A 27879-nucleotide genomic window follows, 5' to 3' on the forward strand; every position below is an offset into this window, starting at 1 on the left:
TGTGGCAATTATTACTAACAGCAGTTGTTGGCATGTACATGTTTTGTAGCCTTTTTTTGGTCCTGTTTCAGGAGTAAATTAACTTGGCAAGCTTTCGCCAGTTGATGTACCGTTAAGAGAGAGAACTGACCGAAAGTTGGCTTTCATTCGCTATTATTTTTGCCTCAATCAACAAGACCTGAATCAAATGATGAAACCACCCGCTGGCTTTCTCTCCCACACCCAACCGCTACCGCAAGAACTGGTCCCAGAACCAACCGCAGTCCCGCAATGTTATTTTAGGCATATCTGATGCAGCTCCCTTGCCAGCCATGGTCCCAGCAATTTTGCAACCTATAGACAATATCAAATGCGCAAAAATAACTTATGAAGTAAGTTAAATTACAAGACAGGGCCGTGGACCCCTAGGGACAGGATGGGGTGACCCAGCTATATTGTGTGCAAGTAAAACGAGCTCCACAGTACTATTAGGCCGATGATATGAATTATACGGAGGATGTGCGGTTTCTGTGTGTTAATGTGAAGGTGCATGTGTGTTTTCATTACATTGTGTGTTCCAAATCTTTCCCCTGAGACAAAAAAATAAATATGAGAAGGATGTTGTGTTGTAGAGTTCAGTTATTGACTAGACTGGTGGGGGTCGGCCGTGTAGGCTGCTCAGGTTGGCTGGGCGGTCTGGCTGTAATTTGATATACAGGATATCTTAAAGATAATCAGACGTTAAGTTCACATAGAAATTAAAAGTGTATGGTGTTCAGAGATAGATGGGAGCAGTTGAGTGGAGCTGAAGGATGGGACTAAAAACGAACAAAAGATACCTATTGTAAAAGTACTGTGTCCGTAAAATATATAAAGTATGTATATGCTGGAAGTAGAAGCCTAAGTGTTGTTGTCCATTAGTTTATTCCAATTATGGGAGGGATGGTAGTGTTAGGGGAAAATAATAAAATATATATACAGTGCCTTGCGAAAGTATTCGGCCCCCTTGAACTTTGCGACCTTTTGCCACATTTCAGGCTTCAAACATAAAGATATAAAACTATTTTTTTGTGAAGAATCAACAACAAGTGGGACACAATCATGAAGTGGAATGACATTTATTGGATATTTCAAACTTTTTTAACAAATCAAAAACTGAAAAATTGGGCGTGTGTGCCTTGAATTCTTTGCAGTAATTCGACCATGAAGGCCTGATTCACGCAGTCTCCTCTGAACAGTTGATGTTGAGATGTGTCTGTTAAATGAATTTTGTGAAGCATTTATTTGGGCTGCAATCTGAGGTGCAGTTAACTCTAATGAACTTATCCTCTGCAGCAGAAGTAACTCTGGGTCCTCCTTTCCTGTGGCGGTCCTCATGAGAGCCAGTTATCATAGTTCTTGATGGTTTTTGTGACTGCACTTGAAGAAACTTTCAGAATTCTTGAAATCTTCTGGATTGACTGACCTTGTTTTAAATTAATGTTGGACTGTTGTTTCTCTTTACTTATTTAAGCTGTTCTTTCCACAATATGGACTTAGGGATATCTTCTGTATACCACCTTACCTTGTCACAACACAACTGATTGGCTCAAACTCTCTTACAAGGCAAACCTGTTAATTGAAATTCATTCCAGGTGACTACCTCATGAAGCTGGTTGAGAGAATGCCAAGTGTGCAAAGCTGCCATCAAGGCAAAGGGTGGCTACTTTGAAGAATCTAAAATATATCTTGATTTGTTTAACAGTTTTTTGATAACTACATGACTCCATATGTGTTATTTCAGTTTTGATGTCTTCACTATTATTCTACAATGTAGAAAATAGTCAAAATAATGAAAAAACCTGGAATGAGTAGGTGTCCAAACTTGACTATATGTGTATGCCCCTCCCACACTTCTAAAACCAAAGTTGTTCCTGTATTTTATGACCAAAACTAAACCAGTATCTGCTAGCACAATAACTGTTAGAGACAAAGTTTTGTTGAATTTTTTAATGTTTAAAACCATTTACATCAACACCGATGGGATTCAATGCCGTCAGGAGTAAGTACCCCAAAATCCCAGTAGCCTACAAAACATACATGGTCAACAGTTTATCACTAGATGGCAGGGCAGAGAGGGCAATGACAGTGCTAAACTTCAGAAATTAAAAATAAACACTATAGGAAACCTCTCCATCTGCAATTCACTTACATCACATACAAGCTTGGCATGATGACCTGTACCTAAACAAGGCAAGGAGGAAAGAATACAATGCTATACAGATAACTGATCAATGAATAAGGAGCCTACTGTAAAAGGTCTCTACTGTACCTTTCACACAGTGAGTGCTTAGTGAGTGGTTAACTAACATTGTCCATACCCTGATGAGTGGCACTAACAGTGGGGTCTAATGTGAATAGGTAAGAGGATAAAGAGAGTGATGATGGAGCACCTGTTAAAAGTGGCTCTCATCGTCAACACTCACAGAGCTACAAGGAGATGCTATTCTAATGTCTCCAACAATAAGGACAGGAGTCAAACCACATAACCGGCACACTGTAAATAATGGATGTCATTATCATAGCTTTTTTTCACTGGATCTCAAAGCACCACTTGTACTAGCTTTGTCACTGACAGTGCTTAAGATATTTTTCATAAATACATGGTTCATATAGTGTGCAATCAATCAATACTTTATAGAATAGGCAGGCAAGTGATATTGAACAAACATTCTGAAAAATAACTAAAACAAACATCTAATACAAATCAACTTTTTCAGATTCACCTTTTGCACTTTAGCAGATAGAAAATGAAGACCTGTGACGTATGAGACCATGATGGAGGAATGGTAAGAGCTAACCCCGCTTCCCCCGTAAAGTGGTTTTCACAAAGCTTGAATTTGTGTGGTTGAGTGGAAAAAGTAGGCACCACCATCTGCACATTGAACAAATAGCACCAGAGAGGTTGCTAGGGGCAACCTTCTATCCAGCATGGCTGTCAGTGTCATTAGAAATAAACAGCAGTGTGATTATAGGAAGCCTGGTGTCTTGGCGAGCTTTAACTTTGGAAAGCTAGAGAAAAATAAAGGATGAAATAAGAGGCAAAATGTCTCTCGTCTGTTTGTTTTTTTGCCAAAGGTTCTCCCTGCTGCCATGTATTGTGCATGCTTTGTGTCAAAGGTGTTCTGAGTGAGGAGATGAATGGTTTAACCCTACAATACTCTCACCTTTGACTTCTGTGCATTCCATCAGCAAACAAGCTAAGATCTAATAGTCAATATTTCAGAGATTACAGTAGTGTTTTAGCTCTAGACACGATTGAAAATGTAGAATATTAACAACAAAAATATTACAACAATACAAAAAGTGCAGTAATGAGAGAAAGGAAGATTAAAGTGAATTTGTTCAGCTGAAACTTCTGTGGTAATGCTGACCAGAAAGACTGGGAGCATAATACCAAGAACTCACAGCTGTTTAAAGTCATTCAAATACTGCAAACTGACAGAGCGGTTAAAAGGTCCTCTCAGTTACTTAAACGACACTACTCTAAAGCCTTAAAATTATGCCAAATGCAAGAAACCATTCCATTCACTTATAGGATAGAAGGAAAACAATAAGATGTATTTTAATAAAATATGCCACGTGTCTTTGACAATGATTCAATTCAGTGTCTCCGTAGTTCATAACGACATTTATCACTTCTTGGAAACAATGCGTGTCAAGGCCCATTAAATAACAGATACATCAAATGTCACGACTGCAATCCACAGTTCCTCTTGTACAATTAAAAGCCTAAATGTAAACAAAGCCCAAACTTAAATGGGATATAAATATATTTGTCACAAAACTGTAAAACATCAAGAGGTCTAAATTCACTGGACTCTTCCTTTAAATGAAGGTGGCATATAGGTCATACAAAACAAAACATTGAGTGCTATCACTTTTTTTTTCTTTGAATGAGGTGACAGAGCTGTTAAATATGGATGAAGATGAAGTGTTTTTGACCAGGGTGCAGTTGAGTCAGGGAGAAGGATCACATTAGATGAAGCGTTGGTTGTGGTGGTTTGTCTGGGAGTTGGGGTGGATTCTCCCGCTCATCTCCTCTCTGGCTCAGCTGACAGGAGAGCTTAACCCAGGCTGGTGATGTTCGACCTCCCACCAGGGGGCGCCGCGATGCGCTGGGTGTTGCGGCGAGGAATATTATCATCAACCTGTGCACCTGGGCATGAGAGATAGAGAGAAAAAAAGTCAAATCTTAAAGGGGATTTGAATGAGACTTCAAGGAGGGCGGTTCAAATGTTGTGAAGAAGGCTTCAGGGCGCCCAAGAAAGTCCAGCAAGTGCCAGGACCGTCTCCTAAAGTTGATTCAGCTACGGGATCGGGGCACCACCAGTACAGAGCTTGCTCAGGAATGGCAGCAGGCAGGTGTGAGTATATCTACACGCACAGTGAGGCAAAGACTTTTGGAGGATGGCCTGGTGTCAAAAAAGACAGCAAAGAAGCCACTTCTCTCCAGGAAAAACATCAGGGACAGACTGATATTCTGCAAAAGGTACAGGGATTGGACTGCTGAGGACTGGGGTGAAGTCATTTTCTCTGATGAATCCCCTATCCGATTGTTTGGGGCATCCGGAAAAAAGCTTGTCCGGAGAAAACAAGGTGAGCGCTACCATCAGTCCTGTGTCATGCCAACAGTAAAGCATACTGAGACCATTCACGTGGGGGTTGCCATGAATAAAGAATGGTAACAACACATCCTCCGAGAGCAACTTCTCCCAACCATCCAGGAACAGCTTGGTGACGAACAATGCCTTTTCCAGCATGATGGGGCACCTTGCCATAAGGCAAAAGTGATAACTAAGTTGCTCGGGAAACAAAACATCTTGGGTCCATATTTTGGGTCCATGGCCAGGAAACTCCCAAGACCTTAATCCCATTGAGGACTTGTGGTCAATCCTCAAGAGGCAGGTAGACAAACAAAAACCCACAAATTCTGACAAACTCCAAGCATGGATTATTCAAGAATGGGCTGCCATCAGTCAGGATGTGGCCCAGAAGTTAATTGACAGCATGCCAGGGCAGATTGAAGGGTCAACACTGCAAATATTGACTCTTTGCATCAACTTCATATAATTGTTAATAAAAGCCTTTGACACGTATGTAATGCTTGTAATTATACTTAAGTATTCCATAGTAACATCTGACAAAAATATCTAAAGACACTGAAGCAGCAAACTTTGTGAAAATGTATATTTGTGTCATTCTCAAAACTTTTGGCCACAACTGTACATGTCTTAGTATTATGCTATTCCTACTGATGTTCCATGTAAGAGCTGTGAGACATTTTGAGCTGTACTCACCAGACAGGCTGAAGCCAGACTGGTGCAGGTTGCGAACTGGCTGAGGACCCTGCTGATGCTGTTGCTGCTGCTGCTGCAGCTTGGCTGGAGAGGTCTTCACTGAGGTGACCGGAGTCATTACCTTAGGTGTCACATTCTCACACACTGGCCCGTCATAGAGACCCCTGGGGACCCCCCTCAGCTCCGTCAGCTTGGAGGAGACAAACAGAGAGACAGACAAGATGACAGTATCAGTTCGGCTGTTCGAGTTCTGCGATCATCACTGTCAGTGGGAATGGTCATAAACAATCTATTCTGTGCCAATTTCACAGCACTATAGACTCACCCTGCTGCGAGCCTTTATCCTCCTGTAGACATGGTCAGGGAAGGGCTTGCGGCTCACATATCGCCCACATCCCTCAGTGGTATGGAGGTCGCCCTCTTCCAACACGATTTTACCCTGGCTGATCACCACCAGGGGGGCTCCACGCACCTCAATGCCCTCAAAGATATTATAGTCCACCGCCTGCAGAAGAACAGCTCTGATGAGAACAGTGACAAATAGACTGGCACAGTACAAGAGGGCAAATAACATAGAAAGAGAACACCATGACTACACGATTATCACATGCACAAAACAACAACACATTTAAACAAGTTGAGGCCTTTTTCAATATGAACTTCAGTCTGGGCCTTAGTCTTTCAATGACTTGTGCCAGCATGGTGATGGCCATCAATCACATCAACATAGATGCCCAGAGAGAAAGACTGACTGTTACACTGTTACACAGTGAGTCACTGACATTCAGCTGACATCCTACTGGGAAACTAGTGCCATAATATAGCCAGCTAGCTCCTCTAAATGATGAGTAGTGATGACTCAGTGAGCGATAAAAAAAGAACAATACAAATCGTTTGTCACACCAGATAGATAGGTGCAATGAAATATGACGTTTTACAGCGTCAGACATAGCAATTACAGCGCCCCGGACCAAATTATGATTAAGCACATTGCTCAAGGGCACATCAACAGATGTTTCACCTTGCCGGCTTGGGTATTCAAACCCAAACCGACAAGTTACTGGCCGAACGCTCTAACCGCTAGGCTACCAAACAGCATGAGGTGTTCTGTGAAAAGCCATTTCGGGTGAGTAGATTTTTACTTGTTTAGGTTGGATGAAAGCTTTGTTGGTAAAAGAGCTTCAATGTTTCATATGAAAATGAGTCCTACATACAGTAGGTGTGACTAAAACCATGTATAAATACCATGACATGGTCAATACAGTGTGGGTTGGCCAGGCTCTTACCACGTTGTGGCTCTTGGCAGAGATGACCTTGCTGACATCTGGGTCCCAGAGGACCAGGTCGGCGTCAGAGCCCACAGCGATGCGGCCCTTACGGGGGTACAGGTTGAAGATCTTAGCTGCATTGGTGCTGGTCACAGCCACAAACTGGTTCTCATCCATTTTTCCAGTCACCTAAGGGAATCAGAAGACAAGGCGCTGTCACTTCCTTTCTAACAAAACAGCTGCAAACATTCACCACCAACTGAGACAACCGCTTGATTACATGAATAACTGTGGCACAAACAGGGAAAGTAGATTGATTGTTAATACCACAATATCTGTGTCTATTTACAATAACAGGATACATTTAAAAGAAGCATGTGTGATTGGGGTATGTTTGATGGTAGGAAACCCGGCAGAAAAGTCAGTAGTGTGCCTCACCACACACTTGTCCCAGATGAGGGAGAGTCTCTCCTCAGTGCCGTTGGTGCCCTCTGGGATGAGGGTGAAGTTGTCTTTACCCACGGCACGCTGGGAGGTGTGGAACGTGCAATGAGCACTACCAGTCACCTGCAGGTCACCACTGGAAAGGAACAAAGGATGGAGGGGAAGAGGGAGAGAGACTACTGACAGGTCTTATGTTTGATCTTTCTGTCTTGAGTGATACGACTTTCCAGGAGGCTAGGATGTCATACCGCCCTCTGGTGGAAGATGTGCGTAAGTAACACATGATTACTGCATAGCTCTGTGTTGAATAAAGGTACATAGTGTAAATGGTGTACCTACCAGGAGAGCAGTGAGTTGAGATAGTCAGGGGTGGTGGGGTCGGGGCTGAGGGGTGGGGAGGTGATGAAGGCAGCTGCCTTGGCCCAGTTCTTACTCCAGTAGTGGGTGCCGTCCGTGCCCAGGCTGGCAGAGATGGGCTCTCCATACACCACAGCGCCTAGAGTACCACAGAAACACAGCAAAACACGAGGTCAGCATGGCAGGGAGAGTCAGTGTTCTATACACCTCAGAGTGCTCGTGCCCGGTCTGCAAGCCAGGACTGATTTACAAGTGGAATCATTTATGTGGGATTTGACATTTAGTGTATCTATAACCACAGAGAACAATCAATACAAAAACATGTTGCAGTAGTCCATCACCACACTTCTTTCTCCTTTTTACTAGTACCCTTTTTCCTGGCCAGGGCGATGACGTCAGCAGCACTCTTGCTCATCACCTTGGTGATGTACAGGGGGCAGTTGGTCTGATTGGCCACAGTGACTGACCGGTTGACTGCCTCTGCCTCCACCTACACACCAGACAGACACAGAGAGAGGGACTTCAGTCCAAACAGACCAGACTCAGTGACCTTCATGTTGAGTTACAGACTAGCTTTAGTGCTTCTCGGCATTCTGGAAGAAGCAAGCATAGGAAAGAACACTCAGACACTTGCCTCATTAATTTACATCTGTATTGAATTCTGTTAATATCATACAGCCTCTTACCTAATGTCCATGTAAAGCAACCAAAGGCACACATAAAATACAAGCAGAAGGCTGATAGAAGCACAGGACCTGGCCAGAGGTCATACTTACCTCCTCTGGGCGGCTCAGTACATGACCCTCAGGGCCAGTGATGCCCAGCTCCAGGATCCTGCACTGCTCCTGCAAACACATCAGACAACAGCTTTTTAAAAAATATATAATTTATTGCCACATACAATAAAACTGTGAAATGTGTTGTTTTACAGGGTCAGCCATAGTAGTACGGCACCCCTAGAACAACCTAGGGATAAGTGCTTTGCTCAATGGTATATCATCCTATTTTTCACCTCGGGTATTCGAACCAGCAACCTTTCAGTTACAGGTGCAACGCTCTAACCCTTAGGCTACCTGCGCTTGGCCATCGGAGAAGGCAAGCTGGGACACGGTGATAGGGTTTATTAGAGGTTCTGTTACCTGGGCAATGATGTCCCCGTTCTCTGCGTGCACCTGAGCGATGGCACCCAGGTCTCTGATGACACCGAACACCTCGTACATCTACAGGAGGAGGAAAGCAGCCGGTCACACGCAGGGCAGGCTTTAGCAATGAGGACATTTACAAGATGACTGGAGATCTCTTTATCAGAGCAACACGTGTTGGGATGAGAATCAGAATCAGAAGGAGAGTGCTAAATGCACAGATTAGTTCATTTACTCCACTTCTCTCTTTAGCTTGGACCACTTTGTTCAACTCCGAATTCCCACGGCAATCAACTAGCTATTCACAGCTGCAATAGGCCACAGGAAACGGTCAGGCAATCTTTCAGCACGTGTTGCCACGTGTTGTCATCCCCAGTGTCAGTCCTAAACACTAACCAGCCTGTGCTGAGTGGGGAAACTCAATATTGGCCCATAACAAAGCTCTCACAGAAAGACATGAGGCACATGGAAGTGATCATTCACCCCAGACAGACAATCCTTTACCTAGCATTCAGAAAGCAGTAGACTTTCCAGAAGAGGTGAAGAGGTCTACAATAATCTCTGAATGTTTGGAGCAGTGATGTACTGTAGCAAGCAAGATACGCAGGCGTAACGTGAACACTCGTGCAAATCCCCCATTTTACGTCAACAACTACTTTTTACGCCTGCTAATCTATAGTTAGGATTCAGCCTCCAAAGAGTTTATCAGAAATGTAATACAGAATATCATTCTGTCATGCAATTTAGCTACACAAAGTGCAATTCAATCATTACTTTAAAAAGGCACAAGCCTCCAGAAATGTTGACTCCTCCATCCGTCGCCAGTAAATCATACCAATCTGAAATGCTTCAAATCGTACCTGGGAGTCGGAAAGTTGGAAAACATCCTTATAAGCCAAATAGACCAGGAAAGAGTTGACACCTAAAGATAGAAAACTTATGAGCAATAGTAGCAATAAAAGGATAGAAAAGGGAGAGGAAAGGACAGTCACAGGAAGGAAATAAACCAGAAAGAGTCTTAGTAGAAGTAATAACTGCCCCAACCCCCTGACATGAGTGAATGTAGAGAGAATGGGTTGTGTAATTGTGTTAGCGGCGTACCATGGTCCTTCACCAGGCTCTCCATCTCCTCCTGCATGCCCTTGTGCCAGTTAGTGATGTCCACATGCAGAGAGTAGTCACAGCAGGACTTGCTGTCGGCCCATTCCCTCCACTGGTTGAACGCTGCCAGCAGGCTCACACCAGGTTCTGGAACCACATGATCAACTACACACACACACAAACACACACCATTGAAAACACACTAGCATTAACATTATCACATTTTACAGAGGCCAGATATATTAAAAATCATGAGACAATGTGAACACCTGGTATTGGCTACTCCTCCTGGGGTCCAAACAGGAAACAAAACACAACAAAGAAAATACATAACACAATTAAAAATACAGTACAAAATATTGTCCCTGTAAGGTGTTCTTTTATCTATTGTACTGTTAGCGGGGTGGCAGAGAGTTCCATGTAGTCATGACTATTTAAAACTGTACGTTTCCCAGCCTCTGTTCTGGACCAGGGCACTGTGAAGAAACCTCTGCCTGCATGTCTTGTGTTGTACTGATGAGTGCCCGAAATGTGTGCAAACTGCTTGAACAGACAGTTCTGTACCTTTAACCCATCAACACCTCGCACAAAGACCAATAGTGATGCAGTCAATCTCTCCTCAAATCAACATGCGCGCAATGACGGACGGACACACGCAGGCCGTCTGGTCAGCATGTTAGAGAGGCTTCCATTAAAGAAAACCCTCTGTTCTATTAGATAGGTAACTCTCAATCCATGATAAGGCAGATAATATAAATCCATAAAACCTACGTTTTGTCAGCAATAGGTTATGAGCAATGATATCAAAAGCTGCACTGAAATCTAAAAAAACAGCTCCCACAATCTTATTATTATCAATTGCTTTCGGCCAATCATTAGTCAATTATGTCAGTTTCAAGCATGTTGAGTGCCCTTCCTTATAAGCATGCTGAAAGTCTGTTGTTTTCTGTAAAATAACATTGTATTTGGTCAAAAGTGATTTCCAAAAGTTTGCTAAACACTATTAACAGGCCGATTAATGGTTCAAACAGCCAACCAAAGGGTGATTTGCTATTCTTTGGCCGTGTAATGACCTTTTCCCTTCCTCCAGGCCTGAGGGCACACACCGTCTTCTAAGCTTAAATTGAAAATGCGACAAACAGGGGAAAAAATTATTCCGTTACCAACTTCAGCAATTTACCATCTAGGATGTCAGTACCAAGTATCAGTAAGTCAGAATCTACCTAGACATCACATGTATTATGGGTTTCTGTCAAGTATGCCATTTCATTAGTACATACTGATCATGGTGGTTCCCCCAGCCAGAGCAGCTCGGGTGCCCTGGTAGAAGTCATCTGCTGACACCATGCCCCTGTCTGGCATCTGGAAGCGTGTGTGCACATCTATGCCCCCGGGAATCACCATGTGCCCATGGGCATCAATGATCTTCACCCCACCAGGAACAATCAGGTTCTCTCCAATTTGCCTGAGAGAAGAAGAAACAGATTGAGAGAAATTATCAAAAGGTATTACAAAACAATATACAGATTTTCTACATATAAACTCTGCAAAAAAAGAAACGTCCTCTCACCGTCAACTGCGTTTATTTTCAGCAAACTTAACATGTGTAAATATTTGTATGAACATAACAAGATTCAACAACTGAGACATAAACTGAACAAGTTCCACACACATGTGACTAACAGAAATGGAATAATGTGTCCCTGAACAAAGGGGGGGTCAAAAGTAACAAGCAGTATCCAGTGTGGCCACCAGCTGCATTAAGTACTGCAGTGCATCTCCTCCTCATGGACTGCACCAGATTTGCCAGTTCTTGCTGTGAGATGTTACCCCACTCTTCCACCAAGGCACCTGCAAGTTCCTGGACATTTCTGGGGGGAATGGCCCTAGCCCTCACATTCTGATCCAACAGGTCCCAAACGTGCTCAATGGGATTGAGATCCGGGTTCTTCACTGGCCATGGCAGAACACTGACATTGCTGTCTTGCAGGATATCACGCACAGAATGAGCAGTATGGCTGGTGGCATTGTCATGCTGGAGGGTCATGTCAGGATGAGCCTGCAGGAAGGGTACCACATGAGGGAGGTGGATGTCTTCCCTGTAACGCATAGTGTTGAGATTGCCTGCAATTACAACAAGCTCAGTCCGATGATGCTGTGACACACCGCCCCAGACCATGGCGGACCCTCCACCTCCAAATCGATGTCGCTCCAGAGTACAGGCGCCGGTGTGACGCTCATTTCTTCGACGATAAACGCAATCCGATCATCACCCCTGGTGAGACAAAACCGCGACTCGTCAGTGAAGAGCACTTTTTGCCAGTCCTGTCTGGTCCAGCGACGGTGGGTTTGTGCTCATAGGCGACGTTGTTGCCAGTGATGTCTTGTGAGGACCTGCCTTACAACAGGCCTACAAGCCCTCAGTCCAGCCTCTCTCAGCCTATTGCGGACAGTCTGAGCACTGATGTAGGGATTGTGTGTTCCTGGTGTAACTCGTGCAGTTGTTGTTGCCATCCTGTACCTGTCCTGCAGGTGTGATGTTCGGATGTACCGATCCTGTGCAGGTGTTGTTACACGAGTCAGTAGAAAGACCTCTTTAGTGTCCTAAGTTTTCATAACTGTGACCTTAATTGCCTACTATCTGTAAACTGTTAGTGTCTTAACAACCGTTCCACAGATGCGTGTTCATTAATTGTTTATGGTTCATTGAACAAGCATGGGAAACAGTGTTAAAACCCTTTACAATGACGATATGTGAAGGTATTTGGATTTCTACTAATTATCTTTGAAAGACAGGGTCCTGAAAAAGGGACGTTTCTTATTTTACTGAGTTTATATAACCAACAAAGGTGCAGGCAAGAAAATGGCACTCTAACTATTAGGACTTACTTGATGACGCCATCCTCCATATAGATGTCAGCAAGGAAAGACTGGTCATCATTCACAATCTTCCCACCTTTGATTAGGAGACGATCACTCTGTGGGAAGAATTTCATTTATATTGGACTTGATTGTATTTATAGCAGTGAGTACCACAACCCATTGATTAAAAAGCATATTCCACATTGAACATATTTGCCATGAAAGGTAAACTAGCCAATACTCAACCCTGGCACATCCATCCGTCCAGGAGAGCTTTAACAGAACCACACTGAATAGAAGCACAGAGGCGTTCCATGAGTAGCTAACGAACAAGCTGCACAAAAGGATAGATTTGTCAGGATTTGGCCAGGGTTGTTCCGGCTTTTGGTCACTAGATGCCCTCATTGTGCCTTTTGACCTTTTGTTTTCCCTTGATCCCCATTATTATTTGCACCTGTGCCTCGTTTCCCCTGATTGTATTTAAACCCTTTGTTTTCCTCAGTTCTTTGCTCTGTGTTTGTATGTTAGCACCCAGCCCTAGTACTCTGTGAACTCTTGTTGATCCCGGTGGACTCGCTTGTGGAATTCTGTTTTTTTTGTTCTTGTTTGTTTGTTTTTGAGTATCTTTTGAGGCTTTTTGTGCTATACCTTCCACCTTGTGGATTTACCTTTTTGTCTTGGATGATTACCTTTGTTCTTGTGGAATTCCTTTTGAGGTTGTGGAGTTACATGTTTTCCTGAAGAACTTTACTTTTTACTTCATTAAATACACCGTCTCAAGTACTGCTGTGTCTGCCTCATCTTCTGGGTTCTGCCGACTATTCGTGGCTCAGTTGGTTAAGTGACTGTTTCTCACTCTGGAGACCTGGGTTCGTAAACGGGTCCTGACAGAAACACAGAGCCAAAAATGAACCCAGAGGCAGCCAGTTCCCAGGACCTTGTTGCCATGCTGTCCCACCACCAGGAGACTGTCCAACGCCACGAAGCCGCCCTGGTTCAGCAAGAGGCCTTAATGGCTAGACATTCTCATCTTCTGTCAGAGATGCTGACTTCCATAAAGCAGATATCTGATCGACTTACCCCGGCAACAGTTCCCATCCCAGTACCTCAGATTCACGTACCCATGGCAGTTAACCCTCTGGCTGAACCTCGTCTTCCACCTCCCCAACGGTTCTCAGGTGATCCAAGTGCTTGTAAAGGATTTCTCACCCAATGTTCTCTCTCCTTCGAGCTGCAACCCTCGTCGTTCCCCACCGACCGGTCTAAGATCGCATATATCATCACCCTGCTGTCGGAAAAAGCCCTGGCCTGGGCTACTGCTGTGTGGGATGCCCATAGTTCCTGCTGTGCCAGCTACTCTGCCTTTGCTGAGGAATTCAAACGAGTGTTTCAAGGCCCAAGCAGTGGTCCTGACTCAGCCAAACAGCTCCTGACTCTCCACCAAGGTCGGCGCAGCGTGACGGACTATGCCATCCAGTTCCGCACGGTGGCAGCAGCTAGTGGCTGGAACAACGAGGCGCTCACGGTGTGCTTTCTGAAAGGCCTTTCCGACACTATCCAAGATGAAATTGCCACTCAGGAACCACCGGACAATCTCGAGTCCCTGATCAAGTTGGCCTCACGCATTGACCAGCGTCTGAGAGAGAGAGAACTCAACCGTAGACCTCTAGCCCCTATCAGTCCCAGCTCCGAGTCCCCACCTTTATCCTCGCTGGCTCCACCGGAACCCATGCAGATTGGACGCATCTCCCAGGCTGAGAGAGACCGCCGGATGAGGGAGCGACGCTGTCTATATTGCGGCAAACCGGGCCATTTCCGTTCCACGTGTCCCGGGCTCCAGGGAAACGCTCTGTCCCGTACAGACCGGGGGGGAACTGTAACGGGAAACATAACCTCCTCCCATCCGTCCAACTCCCGTCTGCTCATTCCAGTCACCCTTTCCTGGGACAACCACAAGCTTCACCTTCAAGCCTTGGTAGACTCTGGAGCCGCAGGTAACTTCATGGATGGTGTCTGGGCGAAGGAGAATGGCGTTCCCTCTGAACCTCTAAGTGACCCCATGAGGGTTACTACATTGGATGGAAGCCCTTTGGGATCTGGACTTGTCACTCATGTCACTACCTCCTTGCGACTTTCAGTTTCACAACACCAGGAATTGATGAACTTTCACTTGATCTCCTGTTCCGAGTGGGCACTATCAAGCAGTGGGATCCTACGTGCCAAGCTACTTGTATTTTCCCGAATTCCCCGAGTTCTACTCCCGAATCTTTAGAATCCATCGACCTGACCCGAGTTCCCGAGTGTTACCATGACCTCAAACTGGTATTTAGCAAACAGAGGGCCACCATGCTACCACCCCATAGACCTTATGATTGCCCCATCGAACTGTTTCCGGGCACTTGCCCCCCAGGGGTCGGATCTTTTCCCTATCTCCACCCGAACGAGCTGCTATGGATACCTACATCAAGGACGCTCTGGAAGCAGGCCTCATGCGTCCATCCACCTCCCCGGCGGGAGCAGGGTTTTTTTTTGTGGCCAAGAAAGACGGTGGATTACGTCCTTGCATCGACTACTGGGGACTCAATGCCATAACCGTCCGTAACCGTTACCCGCTACCCCTTATGGCCACAGCCTTCGAGCTGCTCCATGAAGCAGTTGTTTTCACTAAGCTTGACCTGCGGAACGCATACCATCTTGTGCGGATCAGACCTGGTGACGAGTGGAAGACCGCTTTCAACACGCCTACTGGTCACTATGAATACTTGGTGATGCCCTTCGGCCTGACCGACGCCCCAGCGGTGTTCCAAGCGCTCATAAACGATGTGCTTAGGGATATGCTTAACATATTTGTGTTCGTTTACTTGGATGACATCCTCATCTTTTCGAGCTCTCTTCAAGAACACACAAAACATGTCAGACAAGTACTCAAACGCCTCCTAGACAGCCATCTGTACGTTAAGCCGGAAAAATGTGAATTCCATTCATCCCGAGTACAATTCCTGGGATTTGTAGTGGAACCCGGTCGAGTCCAAATGGACCCCAGGAAGGTAGGGGCGGTAGCGGATTGGCCCACCCCCAAATCCGTTAAGGAAGTTCAGCGTTTCCTGGGCTTCACTAACTTTTACCGCAAGTTCATCAAGAACTTCAGCTTGGTGGCAGCCCCTCTCTCAGCTTTAACCAAGGGTGGCAATGCAAGGTTTTTGTGGGGAAGAGAAGCTGAGACGGCCTTCCAAGGACTCAAGCAGCGCGTCCTCTCTGCTTCCATCCTGATACTACCGACTACGGATGAACCGTTTGTGGTGGAGGTAGACGCCTCAGAGGTTGGTGTTGGAGCTGTCCTGTCTCAGAGGGGTGAAGACAAGAAGCTTCATCCGTGCGCTTTCTTCTCACACCGGCTTACCCCGGCTGAGAGGAACTACGATGTGGGGGATCGTGAACTCCTAGCGGTTAAGATGGCATTGAAGGAATGGAGACACTGGATCGAGAGGGCTTCTCACCCGTTTCAAGTCTGGAGTAAAGTCTGGAGTATATCCAGCAGGCGAAGCGGTTGAACTCTAGACAAGCTAGATGGTCTCTTTTCTTCAATCGATTCCAGTTTATCCTCACCTATCGGCCCGGGTCGAAGAATCTCAAACCGGATGCCCTGTCCCGAGTCTACGCTCCTGCCATTCGAGATGACACGGACATGCCTGTCCTTCCTGCTGCTAAGATCGTGGCTCCGATCTCGTGGCAAGTTGAGGATACCGTGAGACGAGCTCAAGCTATTGAACCGGACCCGAAAGGAGGTCCTGCCAATCGGTTGTTTGTCCCCAAGGCAGTGAGGACTCAGGTCCTTCTGTGGGGGCACTCTTCTCGCCTCACCTGTCAACCGGGCGTAGGTTGCACCTTGGAGTTCATCCAGCGTAAGTTCTGGTAGCCTACCATAAGAGAAGACGTTGCCACTTTCGTCAATGCCTGCCCCGTGTGCTGCCAGGGCGAATCTTCTCACCTCCGCCCGCAATGACTCCTTCACCCTTTACCTGTTCCCCACAGACCCTGGTCCCATATGTCGTTGGACTTTATTACTGGCCTTCCTCCATCCCATGGCAATACTACTATCCTAGTCATAATCGACAGGTTTTCTAAGGCGGCCAGGTTCGTCCCTCTTACTAAGTTACCTTCTGCCAAGGAAACGGCGGAGTTGGTAATTAATCATGTGTTCCGAGTCTTCAGCATTCCTCAAGATATGGTTTCTGACAGAGGTCCCCAGTTCGCCTCAAGGTTTTGGAAGGCCTTCTGCCAACTCATGGTGGCTTCTGCCAGTCTATCTTCAGGGTACCATCCGGAGTCCAACGGCCAAACAGAGAGGATGAATCAAGAGCTGGAAACCACCCTCCGATGTATGACTCGTAACAACCCGTCCACATGGTCGTCCTTCATTGTTTGGGCCGAATACGCGCACAACACCTTGCGCTCCTCCTCCACTGGTATGTCCCCGCACGAGTGTCAGTTTGGCTATGCCCCTCCATTGTTCCCGGACCAGGAGGCAGAAGTCAGAGTGCCTTCAGCCTTGAAGTTCATCAGACGCTGTCGGCTTATGTGGAGGAAGACCCGTCTTAATCTTATGCGTTCCTCACAGAGGTACCAACACCAAGCCAACAGACGTCGCCGTCCCGGGCCTACCCTTCTGTAGCTCAGTTGGTAGAGCATGGCGCTTGTAACGCCAGGGTAGTGGATTCGATCCCCGGGACCACCCATACGTAGAATGTATGCACACATGACTGTAAGTCGCTTTGGATAAAAGCGTCTGCTAAATGGCATATATTATTATTATTATATTACCCTGCGCCCTGGCCAGAGAGTCTGGCTCTCCACAAGAGACTTACCACTACGGGTGGAGTCTCGCAAGCTGTCCCAAAAATACATTGGTCCCTTTAAGGTTGCCAGGAGAGCTAACCCAGTTTCTTATCGCCTACACTTACCCAGATCCCTTAAGATTAATCCCACGTTTCACATTTCCTTATTAAAACCTGTTTTTTTTTCTCCCCTTGTCCCGGCAGACAGACCTCCCCATCCGCCTCGTGTCATTGGAGGCCAGCCGGCTTATACCGTCCATCGGATAATGGATTCCCGCCGGGTGCAGCAGTCCTGGCAGTATCTGGTGGACTGGGAAGGCTACGGTCCCGAGGAGCGCTCCTGGATTCCTGCCAAAGACATACTGGACCCTGACCTCATTCGTCAGTTCAGGGCCCTCCACCCTGAGAGAGCTGGTAGGAACGTCAGGAGCCGTTCCTAGGGGGGGGGGATTCTGTCAGGATTTGGCCAGGGTTGTTCCGGTTTTTGGTCACTAGATGCCCCCATTGTGCCTTTTGACCTTTTGTTTTCCCTTGATCCCCATTATTATTTGCACCTGTGCCTCGTTTTCCTCAGTTCTTTGCTCTGTGTTTGTATGTTAGCACCCATCCTTAGTACTCTGTGAACTCTTGTTGATCCCGGTGGACTCTCTTGTGGAATTCTGTTTTTTTTTGTTCTTGTTTGTTTGTTTTTGAGTATCTTTTGAGGCTTTTTGTGCTATACCTTCCACCTTGTGGATTTACCTTTTTGTCTTGGATGATTACCTTTGTTCTTGTGGAATTCCTTTTGAGGTTGTGGAGTTACATGTTTTCCTGAAGAACTTTACTTTTTACTTCATTAAATACACCGTCTCAAGTACTGCTGTGTCTGCCTCATCTTCTGGGTTCTACCGACTATTCGTGGCTCAGTTGGTTAAGTGACTGTTTCTCACTCCGGAGACCCGGGTTCGTAACCGGGTCCTGACAAGAATCCTCAGCATGCATTCCTGTATAGAACAGCACTAGGGCTTTGCCAAGACATGGCCATTGTCTAGTCTGCCAAGAAACCCCAAACAACAATGCATAAGCAGAGCTAAGTGAAAAACAAAGTAACACAACGGTTTTCAAAAATTTAAGTTTGATTTGTTTACATGGAATATTTCAAAAGAAAGGACACAGGTTTATGGCCACATCTTTCTTTCTTTGTCTCTTTCTGTAGTTTTCATAACCAACTATTCCCAACCAGAGCTGTTTCTTTCTCTGTCAAACCAGTGATGCAGTTAACACATACTCATAACGCGTCTCCATATTATGTGAGTGCAAAGACTAGGCTTATGTCCAACAGAAAAGCCCTATTAAAGCAACCACATCCATAATCTACTCAGACAGCACTCGGATTGTACATTTATACTAGCCTAGGCTATATCTTTCATATAGAATCAGGCTTTATACATTAAGTCATAAGAGATTCCACCCCGATCACAAACAGCTCAGATCATGGAGAATAGCTCAGATCAGAGGGGTAGCTTAGTTCAGTCTGAGATGCAGAGGAAAGTGCTGTGTAGACTAGGGCATGGGTTAATGGAAGACCAAGAGAATGCACTTAAGCTGCAATACGTAACATTTTGGGCAACCTGACCAAATGCATCTTTTACTTTTGGTTTTATACACCAGCTTCAAACTGAAAAAACAATATATTATTGAAAATATATTTCACAGCAGTTTAGATGGTACAATGATTCTCTACATTAGGTGAACTACACTAAACAAAAATATAAACGCAACATGCAACAATTTTACTGAGTTACAGTTCATAAGTAATCAGTCAACTGACAAATGAATTTGGCTACAATCTATGGATTTCACATGACTGGGAATACAGATACGCATCTGTTGGTCAGATACTTTTTTTTATTTTAAAAGGTAGGGGTGTGGATCAGAAAACCAGTCAGTATCTGGTGTGATCACCATTTGCCTCATGCAGCATCTCCTTTGCATATAGTTGATGTGGCTGTTGATAGTGGCCTGTGGAATGTTGTCCCACTCTTCAATGGCTGTGCAAAGTTGCTGAATATTGGCGGGAACTGGAACACACTGTCATACATGTCAATCCAGAGCATCCCAAACATGCTCAATGGGTGACATGTTGGGTGAGTATGCAACCCATGGAAGAACTGGGAGATTTTCAGCTTACAGGAACTGTGTACAGACATGGGGCCGTGCATTATCATGCTGAAACATGAAGTAATGGTGGCGGATGAATGGCATGACAATGGACCTCAGAATCTCGTCATGGTTTCTCTGTGCAATCAAAATTGCAATAAATAAAATGCAATTGTGTTCATTGTCCGTAGCTTATGCCTGCCCATACCATAACCCCACCGCCACCATGGGCATTCTGATGTCAACATTGTGAACAGAAAACCGCTCGTCAGCACGACGCCATACACTGTTTGCCATCTGCCTGGTACAGTTGAAACCGGGGTTCATCCGTGAAGAGCACACTTCTCCAGAGTGCCAGTGAAGGTGAGCATATGCCCACTGAAGTTGGTTACAATGCCGAACTGCAGTCAGGTCAAGACCCTGATGAGAATGATGAGCACGCAAATGAGCTTCCCTGGGACGGTTTCTGACAGTTTTTGCAGAAATTCTTTGGTTGTGCAAACCCACAGTTTCATCAGCGGTCCGGGTTGCTTGTCTCAGACGATTTTGTGCAGATGAAGAAGCCGGATGTTGAGGTCCTGGGCTGGCATGGTTTAAAAAAAAAGTATTTTTATCTTTATTTAACTAGGCAAGTCAGTTAAGAACAAATTCTTATTTTCAATGACGGCCTAGGAACATTGGGTTAACTGCCTGTTCAGGGGCAGAACAACAGATTTGTACCTTGTCAACTCAGGGATTTGAACTTGCAACCTTCCAGTTACTAGTCCAACACTCTAACCACTAGGCTACCCTGCCGCCCCATTACATGTGTTTAGTGGTTGAGGCCGGTTGGAAGTACAGACAAATTCTCTAAAATGATGTTGGAGGCGGTTTACCGTAGAGGAATTACAATTAAATTCTCTGGCAACAGCTCTGGTGGACATTCCTGCAGTCAGCATGCCAATTGCGTGCTTCCTCAAAACTTGAGAACATTTGTGGCATTGTGTTGTGACAAAACTGAACATTTTAGAGTGGGCTTTTGTCCCCAGCACAAGGTGCACCTATGTAACGAGCATGCTGTTTAATCAGCTTGTTGATATGCCACACATGTGTAACGTGGATGGATTACCTTGGCAAAGGTGAAATGCTCACTAACAGGGATGTAAACAAATGTGTGCATGGGACCAACACTTTACATGTTGCGTTTATATTTTTGTTCAGTATATTACAATTTTAGCAACAAGGAAATGGAGGAGTGAATTATGCACAATGCACCTTTAAGAGTAGGACAAATAATCCCATTTCCATCTAAGGAGAGCATGTTAGTGTAGGCTCGGGCTGGCCTACTTCTCATCAGGCCTTCCTCGGTGAGGAAGTGTGAAGCTACCCAGTGTGGGCTGGGTAGCTTCTGTAATGAGGCTGACAGAGGCTCTCTCCAGACTGCACAGCAGCCCACAAGATGCAGGATGTTAGTATCCCCTAGCTAGCACCCTGACCTGACCACTTCCACCTTCAGACAGTGACCAATAGCCAACCACTAATGGCCGCAGAGAAGACTTTAGACAAACCTCAGAATCTTAAAGGCAGTCCAAAAGGGCATTCTTCCATCATGATCTAACAGACTATTGTCAAGTGGGTCAGATTATGCTACATTTCTGGACTCAAACTGGAACATTTTTAATAACAGGCCTGAATGCAGAGAATAAAGCACACTGGTTCCAATATCCTCTTTTAGAACCATGAGTGATCTGGTCTTACTTATCTTCCTCTGTTCATCATCCATAGTAATACCTGTATCTTTAATAGTCTTAGGAGATCTAGGCAAAACACTGATGTATTGTGTTTTAATCTATGTCTTGCCACTGCAGAGGCAGGTGATAACTGAAGCATCTTTTAATAAACACCTCACAAACAGAATGAATCTCTGTCACACCCAAATGCACCAGTGGAGGTAAACTATTTATTCAGAGAAATAAACATCCCTGAGATTGAAAGCCTCAAGGGCAAGCATATAATTGATTTATGTCATGGTAATGCTGTTAACAATTGGGCCCAGGGTATAATTGTGAAAAATCTGAGCAACTCCATGCTGTGAAAATTCTTGACACAGTGATGAAATGAGAGCGAAATGAAATGCAACCACTCCACTGAATGGCATTTAGAACATGCATTATGACTAGTTAGGTAATGATAATCCATATCCTCACTTAAAAAGGCTTCCTCCTGCCTCATGTACAGTGAGCCCAGTAAAATGCTGAGCTGGATGGGCTCTGTGGATGAGTGGATGGGTAATCGTTGTGACACGGAAATGATTCTGTACCAAACACTCTCCTGGAATTATTTAGGCTACTGCCATAGACTTCGCATCATAGTATCTGTCCCATTATGGTGTCCGTGAGAGCATGGGCAGTGCCATTTGAAGTAGTCCATTTTCTTATTCTGCTACTTCTATGGGTTTTGGGACGGCAGGTAGCTTAGTGGTTAGAGCGTTGGGCCAGTAACAGAAAGGTTGCTCGATCGAATCCCTAAGCTGACAAGTTAAAAATCTGTCGTTCTGCCCCTGAACAAGGCAGTTAACCCACTGTGCCTAGGTTGTCATTGTAAATAAGAATTTGTTCTTAACTGACTTGCCTAGTTAAAATAAATAAATAAAGTTGGCAAACAAACTGAAAGGGTGCACACTGCCACCTAGAGTGTGTTGTTTGAATAGGTATGAAGCCACGGTTGGCAATTTACTGCCCCCTGCAGTTATGGAATGTTTCCTTTACTAGTATAATTTATTGGCTGATCCCTTCTGGTGACTTGGATGGAATTATGTGATCCTTCCTTAAAGAGATTCTCTGGTACTTTTGTATACATTTTATCAAGTAGTTCTGAAAGTAGTGACCACAAGCATAAAGTGGTCCCTGAAAATTGCATACTATGTCACATATGTGCAGATATGTGAACTATGTCACTACCGTCTCTGCTGTGTGAATGATGTGCATCTGGCTCAAATGGCAAGGGGCTGAAGCTCATTGGTTGAACTCAAATTGCTAGGGGCCGGCCCATGTGGGGGAAAATATAGGGCAAATGGCACCGCATAGCTTCGAGAAAAACAGTTGCTTTCAAACTAGGGATTTTGTGGCTAATTGAGGTAAAACACAGGGTTTCTATTAGCCGATAATAGCCGGCTTTTGGACGATAAAAAAATAGAAAAGTCTATAAAATTGGGGTCCGCCGATTGTCCGAGAAGGAAAAAAATAATAATAATGCTTTTTATAATGCTTTTTTTCTCTCGAAAGAATGCTTTTTAACCTATTCATTGATGGAAATACCAGTCAATGTAAATACATTTGACTAGTCATGCTTATTGGTCTATAGGTTAATTTGCATAAGAGGAATTAAATTGGCACATGTATACTGTATATTAAGTATCTTATTTATCACACGTGTACAAAATGCAGATACAGAGGCTTTGAGCTGAAAATCTGTCCGACAGCACGAGAGCTGCTGCTACAGCATCTCAAACAGCAACTGCACAGGCAACAGAAGGCAGGTTTCATCAGCGCATCACACACCACTTCGCATTGGGCTGGAGACAGTATGCACTTTGAAAACATACACTTAATTGTCTGAAACCTGAACGTTTTACTATAAATTATTATGAGGCATGTTTGGCCTTGCTTCAATGTAGCCCAGTCAAAATCAGACCATATCCGGAGGCAATTATTTTATATCAACTTTTTTTCATCGTCCAGTAGCTAAAGGCACAATCCTAGTCATATTAGCAACCCATGTTAGTTGTTAAAAATTAGAACTCCCCTCTTTCTAAATTTCTAACAGACATTTTCATCTCTGTCACATGAAACCGTTTGCATGTGCGGTGCGGCTTTGACATCGGTGTTTTCCCGCTAACTGCATTATGGAACAAACATTCATCCATAGCCTACTGCCTTGTGCGCATTGCTACTCTTATAATGTGAGGAAATAATAGTTTATCAACATTTTAAACTAAACATTCTGATCTATATTCCCACAACTGTCCCAAAGTCTGTTTGGAATAGGCTATTTCCTTCTCGACAAACTGACCAATACAATAGGTAAACTTTTCTACTATTGGGGATAGTAGATTGACATAGGCTAGTGATTTTGCTGTTCATTACTCGTGTTGTTGGCTGAGAAAAAGTAAATGTGGCCTGTTACTCTAGCGTCTTCAGTGTGCACATCAGAATTTGGTAAGAAGGACCGCACATCATTGCATCCTCGACTTGTATGTTCTGTTAATATGAATTATCGTAATCAAATGTGATTCTTTCATTCTGAGCTCTGTGGGAGGACTCCCTAATCAGGTTACGCACCCCATGCTAAAACTGGCTTTAGGGCACTACAGTCCTCCAACTCTATGGCTATCTCTATGGCTACAGGTCAAATGTTCAGTAGGTCTAGGCTAGAGGTCGACCGATTATGATTTTTCAAGCCAATACCGATTATTGGAGGACCAAAAAAGCCAATACCGATTAAATCGGCCAATTTAAACATATATATATTTGTAATAATGACAATTACAACAATACTGAATGAACACTTATTTTAACTTAATATAATACATCAATAAAATCAATTTAGCCTCAAGTAAATAATGAAACATGTTCAATTTGGTTTAAATAATGCAAAAAACAAAGTGCCGGAGAAGAAAGTACAATATGTGCTATGTAAGAAAGCTAACGTTTCAGTTCCTTGCTCAGAACATGAGAACATATGAAAGCTGGTGGTTCCTTTTAACATGAGTCTTCAATATTCCCAGGTAAGAAGTTTTAGGTTGTAGTTATTATAGGAATTATAAGACTATTTCCCTCTATACCATTTGTATTTCATTCAAATTTGTCTATTGGATGTTCTTATAGGCACTTTAGTATTGCCAGTGTAACAGTATAGCTTCCGTTACTCTACTCGCTCCTCCCTGGGCTCGAACCAGCAACACAACGACAACAGCCACCATCGAAGCAGCTTTACCCATACAGAGCAAGGGGAACAACTACTAGAAGGCTCAGAGCGAGTGACGTTTGAAATGTTATTAGCGCACGCTAACTAGCTAGCCATTTCACTTCGGTTACACCAGCCTCATCTCGGGAGTTGATAGGTTTGAAGTCATAAACAGCGCAATGCTGGACGCACAACGAAGAGCTGCTGGCAAAATGCCCGAAAGTGCTGTTTGAATGAATGTTTACGTGCTTGCTTCTGCCTACCACCGCTCAGTCAGATACTTAGATACTTGTATGCTCAGTCAGATTATATGCAACGCAGGACACGCTAGATAATATCTAGTAATATCAACCATGTGTAGTTAACTAGTGATTATGATTGATTGTTTTTTAAAAAGATAAGTTTAATGCTAGCTAGCAACTTACCTTGGCTTACTGCATTCGCGTAACAGGCAGTCTCTTTTTTTTTTATAATAATAATAGGCGATCAAAAACACCGATTTCAGATTGTTATGAAAACATGAAATAGGCCATTCCGATTAATCGGTCGACCTCTAGTCTAGGCATAGCCATGGGAAGAATGGATGCTGGGGGTGCTGCAGCACCGCCCCCCGATAAAAAAAACATTAAAATAATAATTACTTTTCAGCAGAGCGGACAAAACTACTCCTCAGCATACCTCCCCACAGTCAAATCCATGTACATTGCCAGCATCCCATAACTTATCTCTTTGCTTAGGTGGGGTGAGAGAGTAGCCTAGTTCATGCAAATAACAGGGTCCCCTTTTAAAGCCACACCATGCTGTCATCTGAAGGCTGGGGGCTGCTGGAATTGAGTCGTTTGTATGCAATGCCTGAGATGTAAGGGGTTTAGATAGGCCTCCTCCAGTTGTGAAGGAGATCCGACAGCTGCCTGAAAATAACAGTTCCCCTCCATGCTGCCCTTGCAGAAACAAAAATGAACAGCTATCAAGAACCTTTTTTATTTCAATAATTCATATATTTTAGAGAGGAACGCACAAAAATGTGTGGTTTGTTATTTGATTCAATGCAATAAATACCTAAATGTCATTACTGTATCTACAGTATATTTCAGCATATAGTCAAAAGCCAGGCCTTCACGATCACAGCAAAAAGCAAGGATGGATTTCATCCAATGACCTACTTTATAGAAATGTTTTTTTGCCCTTTCAATTACTGTCCCCATCCCCATATGTCATCATGGCAAATCAACCCAATGCTTTCTAGGGTTGATAGGACGAATTGTTGTGACAAATACATATTTATCCAATTAATATATTTCCAAACAATTTGAAAAATAATGAGGCCTAGCTAAAACAAATGCTATTGTTGCTGGGATTTTCCTCACATTTGATTTTATATGATGGTATTCCCAAGGTCTATAACTACAGTATTACCAATACTGCATTAAAAGTATAATATAATCAATCTGAATATAAGGAGGAAGAAGTACATAATGTCCCAATCATCTATTATTTTTCCCTAAACCTGCCGCTAGGCTAAATCGTCTAACATGGTAGGATATGGAATGGCTGCAAAATATGATGCACAGAATCAAATGCGCGTCTCAATGAGTATTCCAATGACAAGAGCGAGCTACAATGCGTTCAATTTCTTATGACCAATTACCGTGTCTTTGTTTATTATAGCAGTGCAAGTGGTGAAATTGCATTTGTACAAATGGATCCAGTCCTCCTCAGACTATGCTGGCTGTAGCTAGCAAGCTAACTGTGTAATCCCCACTGCTAGCTTGTTCAGCCATGCATCGCCGGTCAAGATTTTACATACCATTTTGTAAAACTATAAGCATTTAAAACACAATACTCACTGTAATGCGTGGGATATTTTTCTTTCCCTGGTACCCAGACATTTTAGCGGCGCGTTGTCAGCCTCCTCGATTATGGTAGTCACCACACTTATGTAAACTAGACCGCTAGCAATGAAAGGAATGGATGCTCAGATGTGTTGAGACCAGTCCACGCCCAGACAAAATTGTGTCTGCAGCTATCGCCTGCAACAGAACCAATAACTAAATTCGTGAAATAACTCTATCCGTTCCAACGTCCAAAGAGGTTTGCTGAATGAACCTGAACGGTCTGACAGTCTTTCCTCACGTTCCAATGCTGAGCCAAGCCAGTCCAGACAGTCAGTCACCAACAGGGAGCGAGAATATAACCGGTGATGAGGGCCGTGGCCACAGTGCATGCGCAACGCCCCACCCTGCTCCCATCTTCACTCTCCAGCTCACCTGCTACCAGCAAGTCTGGAGCATGAGAGAAGTAGCAGTAACACTGATGCTAATCTGACTGGTCTGAAACAATGCAACTTCCTTTATTCAGAAAGGACAAACAAAGTCAAAAGGGCTGTGTGTTACGAATAACCCTAACCTGTATAATCAAGTTGTGCATGGTCAACATGAATGTTACTACGTTACTAATGTAGTGGGGAAAAGGCCCACACACTGATGTTCCTATACCAACTCTATTGTGACAAGGTACTGTCAGGTTTAAAGTTAACCACCACCTTTGATCGAAACCAATGTTGTGCTTATTTAGTAAGACATATTATGTGGAATCCTTATGGATTTATTGCTGTTATTTTTCACTAAACAATATGAAAGTGAAGTGCATGTTTATTTAATTAATTCCTTAATTTAAAAATGAAACAAGGTCATTCACTTGTATAGGCCCAGTTAGTATGCCTAACACCTAACTCGAAGTCCTCCTGACTTCAGTCTGGAAAGGCTATTTTGATGTTCTCGGCACGATGCATCGATAATGAAGAGGATGTGATGTTTTTACTGATTGGTTTTCTGTGTCTTTCTCACTCGAACACCAACATGGACAAGCACAAACAGCCCCGAGCCCCCCTTCCAATACAACAGTTGGATTTTCAAATCTAAACAATTTAGTCTCAAACGCCAGGAAAGACACCCGATTAGACGAATTACCCCATCAAAGGGTAGAAATCATCATAACAATCACACCATTGTAGTCTAATCGGGTGGGAAAAAATAATCACAACACATAACACCTACTTCATCCTCAGAACTCCTACGGTTAGCCAATCAAAATGTCTGAAATCCCCAAACCCCTCTATTGCCATGGATTTACGATGAGGTAGTTTTTGTCAGAGTTTACTTTTAGTAGCAGGTTAGAATTTACGCAGCAGGTTAGGATAATGCACATAGCAGGTTAGGATACTTAGGTTATGGTTAGGAAAAGGTTAGGGTTAGCTAAAATGCAAACAAATCTACTTTTGACTTCAATTTGACATAAACTGTATCCCAGCTAGCCATGACCGGTATTTGTCCGTTTATAGAGTATACAATAATCAATGGAAACATGAATGGGATGAACCAAGAGGGATCTCTTTTCTACAAAACATTGTTCCGGCATACACATAGACTTTTTCAACAATCACAAAGAAATGTAAACATTAATTTGGTCA

General features: G+C 44.1%; 1 protein-coding gene across 1 annotated transcript; it reads right to left on the reverse strand.

The window, feature by feature from the left end:
* Positions 1-1953: 1953 nt before the first annotated feature.
* LOC124036265 (dihydropyrimidinase-related protein 2-like) lies at positions 1954-26617 on the reverse strand. Its single transcript, XM_046350594.1, has 14 exons — positions 26258-26617; positions 12520-12608; positions 10911-11095; positions 9631-9795; positions 9390-9451; positions 8527-8607; positions 8164-8232; positions 7757-7877; positions 7370-7526; positions 7025-7166; positions 6605-6775; positions 5644-5823; positions 5319-5508; positions 1954-4177 (listed from the first exon to the last, which is right to left on the reverse strand). The coding sequence occupies exons 1-14, from the start codon at positions 26297-26299 to the stop codon at positions 4086-4088; spliced, it is 1746 nt and encodes a 581-aa protein (XP_046206550.1). The 5' UTR covers positions 26300-26617; the 3' UTR covers positions 1954-4085.
* Between the last annotated feature and the right edge of the window lie 1262 nt (positions 26618-27879).

The sequence above is a fragment of the Oncorhynchus gorbuscha genome, linkage group LG05 (assembly GCF_021184085.1).
Source record: "Oncorhynchus gorbuscha isolate QuinsamMale2020 ecotype Even-year linkage group LG05, OgorEven_v1.0, whole genome shotgun sequence".
Lineage (NCBI taxonomy): Eukaryota > Metazoa > Chordata > Actinopteri > Salmoniformes > Salmonidae > Oncorhynchus > Oncorhynchus gorbuscha.

Bases quoted from the DNA above. Each gene is read 5' to 3' on its own strand.
- LOC124036265 (XM_046350594.1), bottom strand. From the start codon at position 26,299: ATGTCTGGGTACCAGGGAAAGAAAAATATCCCACGCATTACA. The intron at 12,609-26,257 runs GTGAGTATTGTG...TTCTTCCCACAG, and splicing joins AAAATATCCCACGCATTACA to AGTGATCGTCTCCTAATCAA. The intron at 9,452-9,630 runs GTACGCCGCTAA...TTCTATCTTTAG, and splicing joins GAGCCTGGTGAAGGACCATG to GTGTCAACTCTTTCCTGGTC.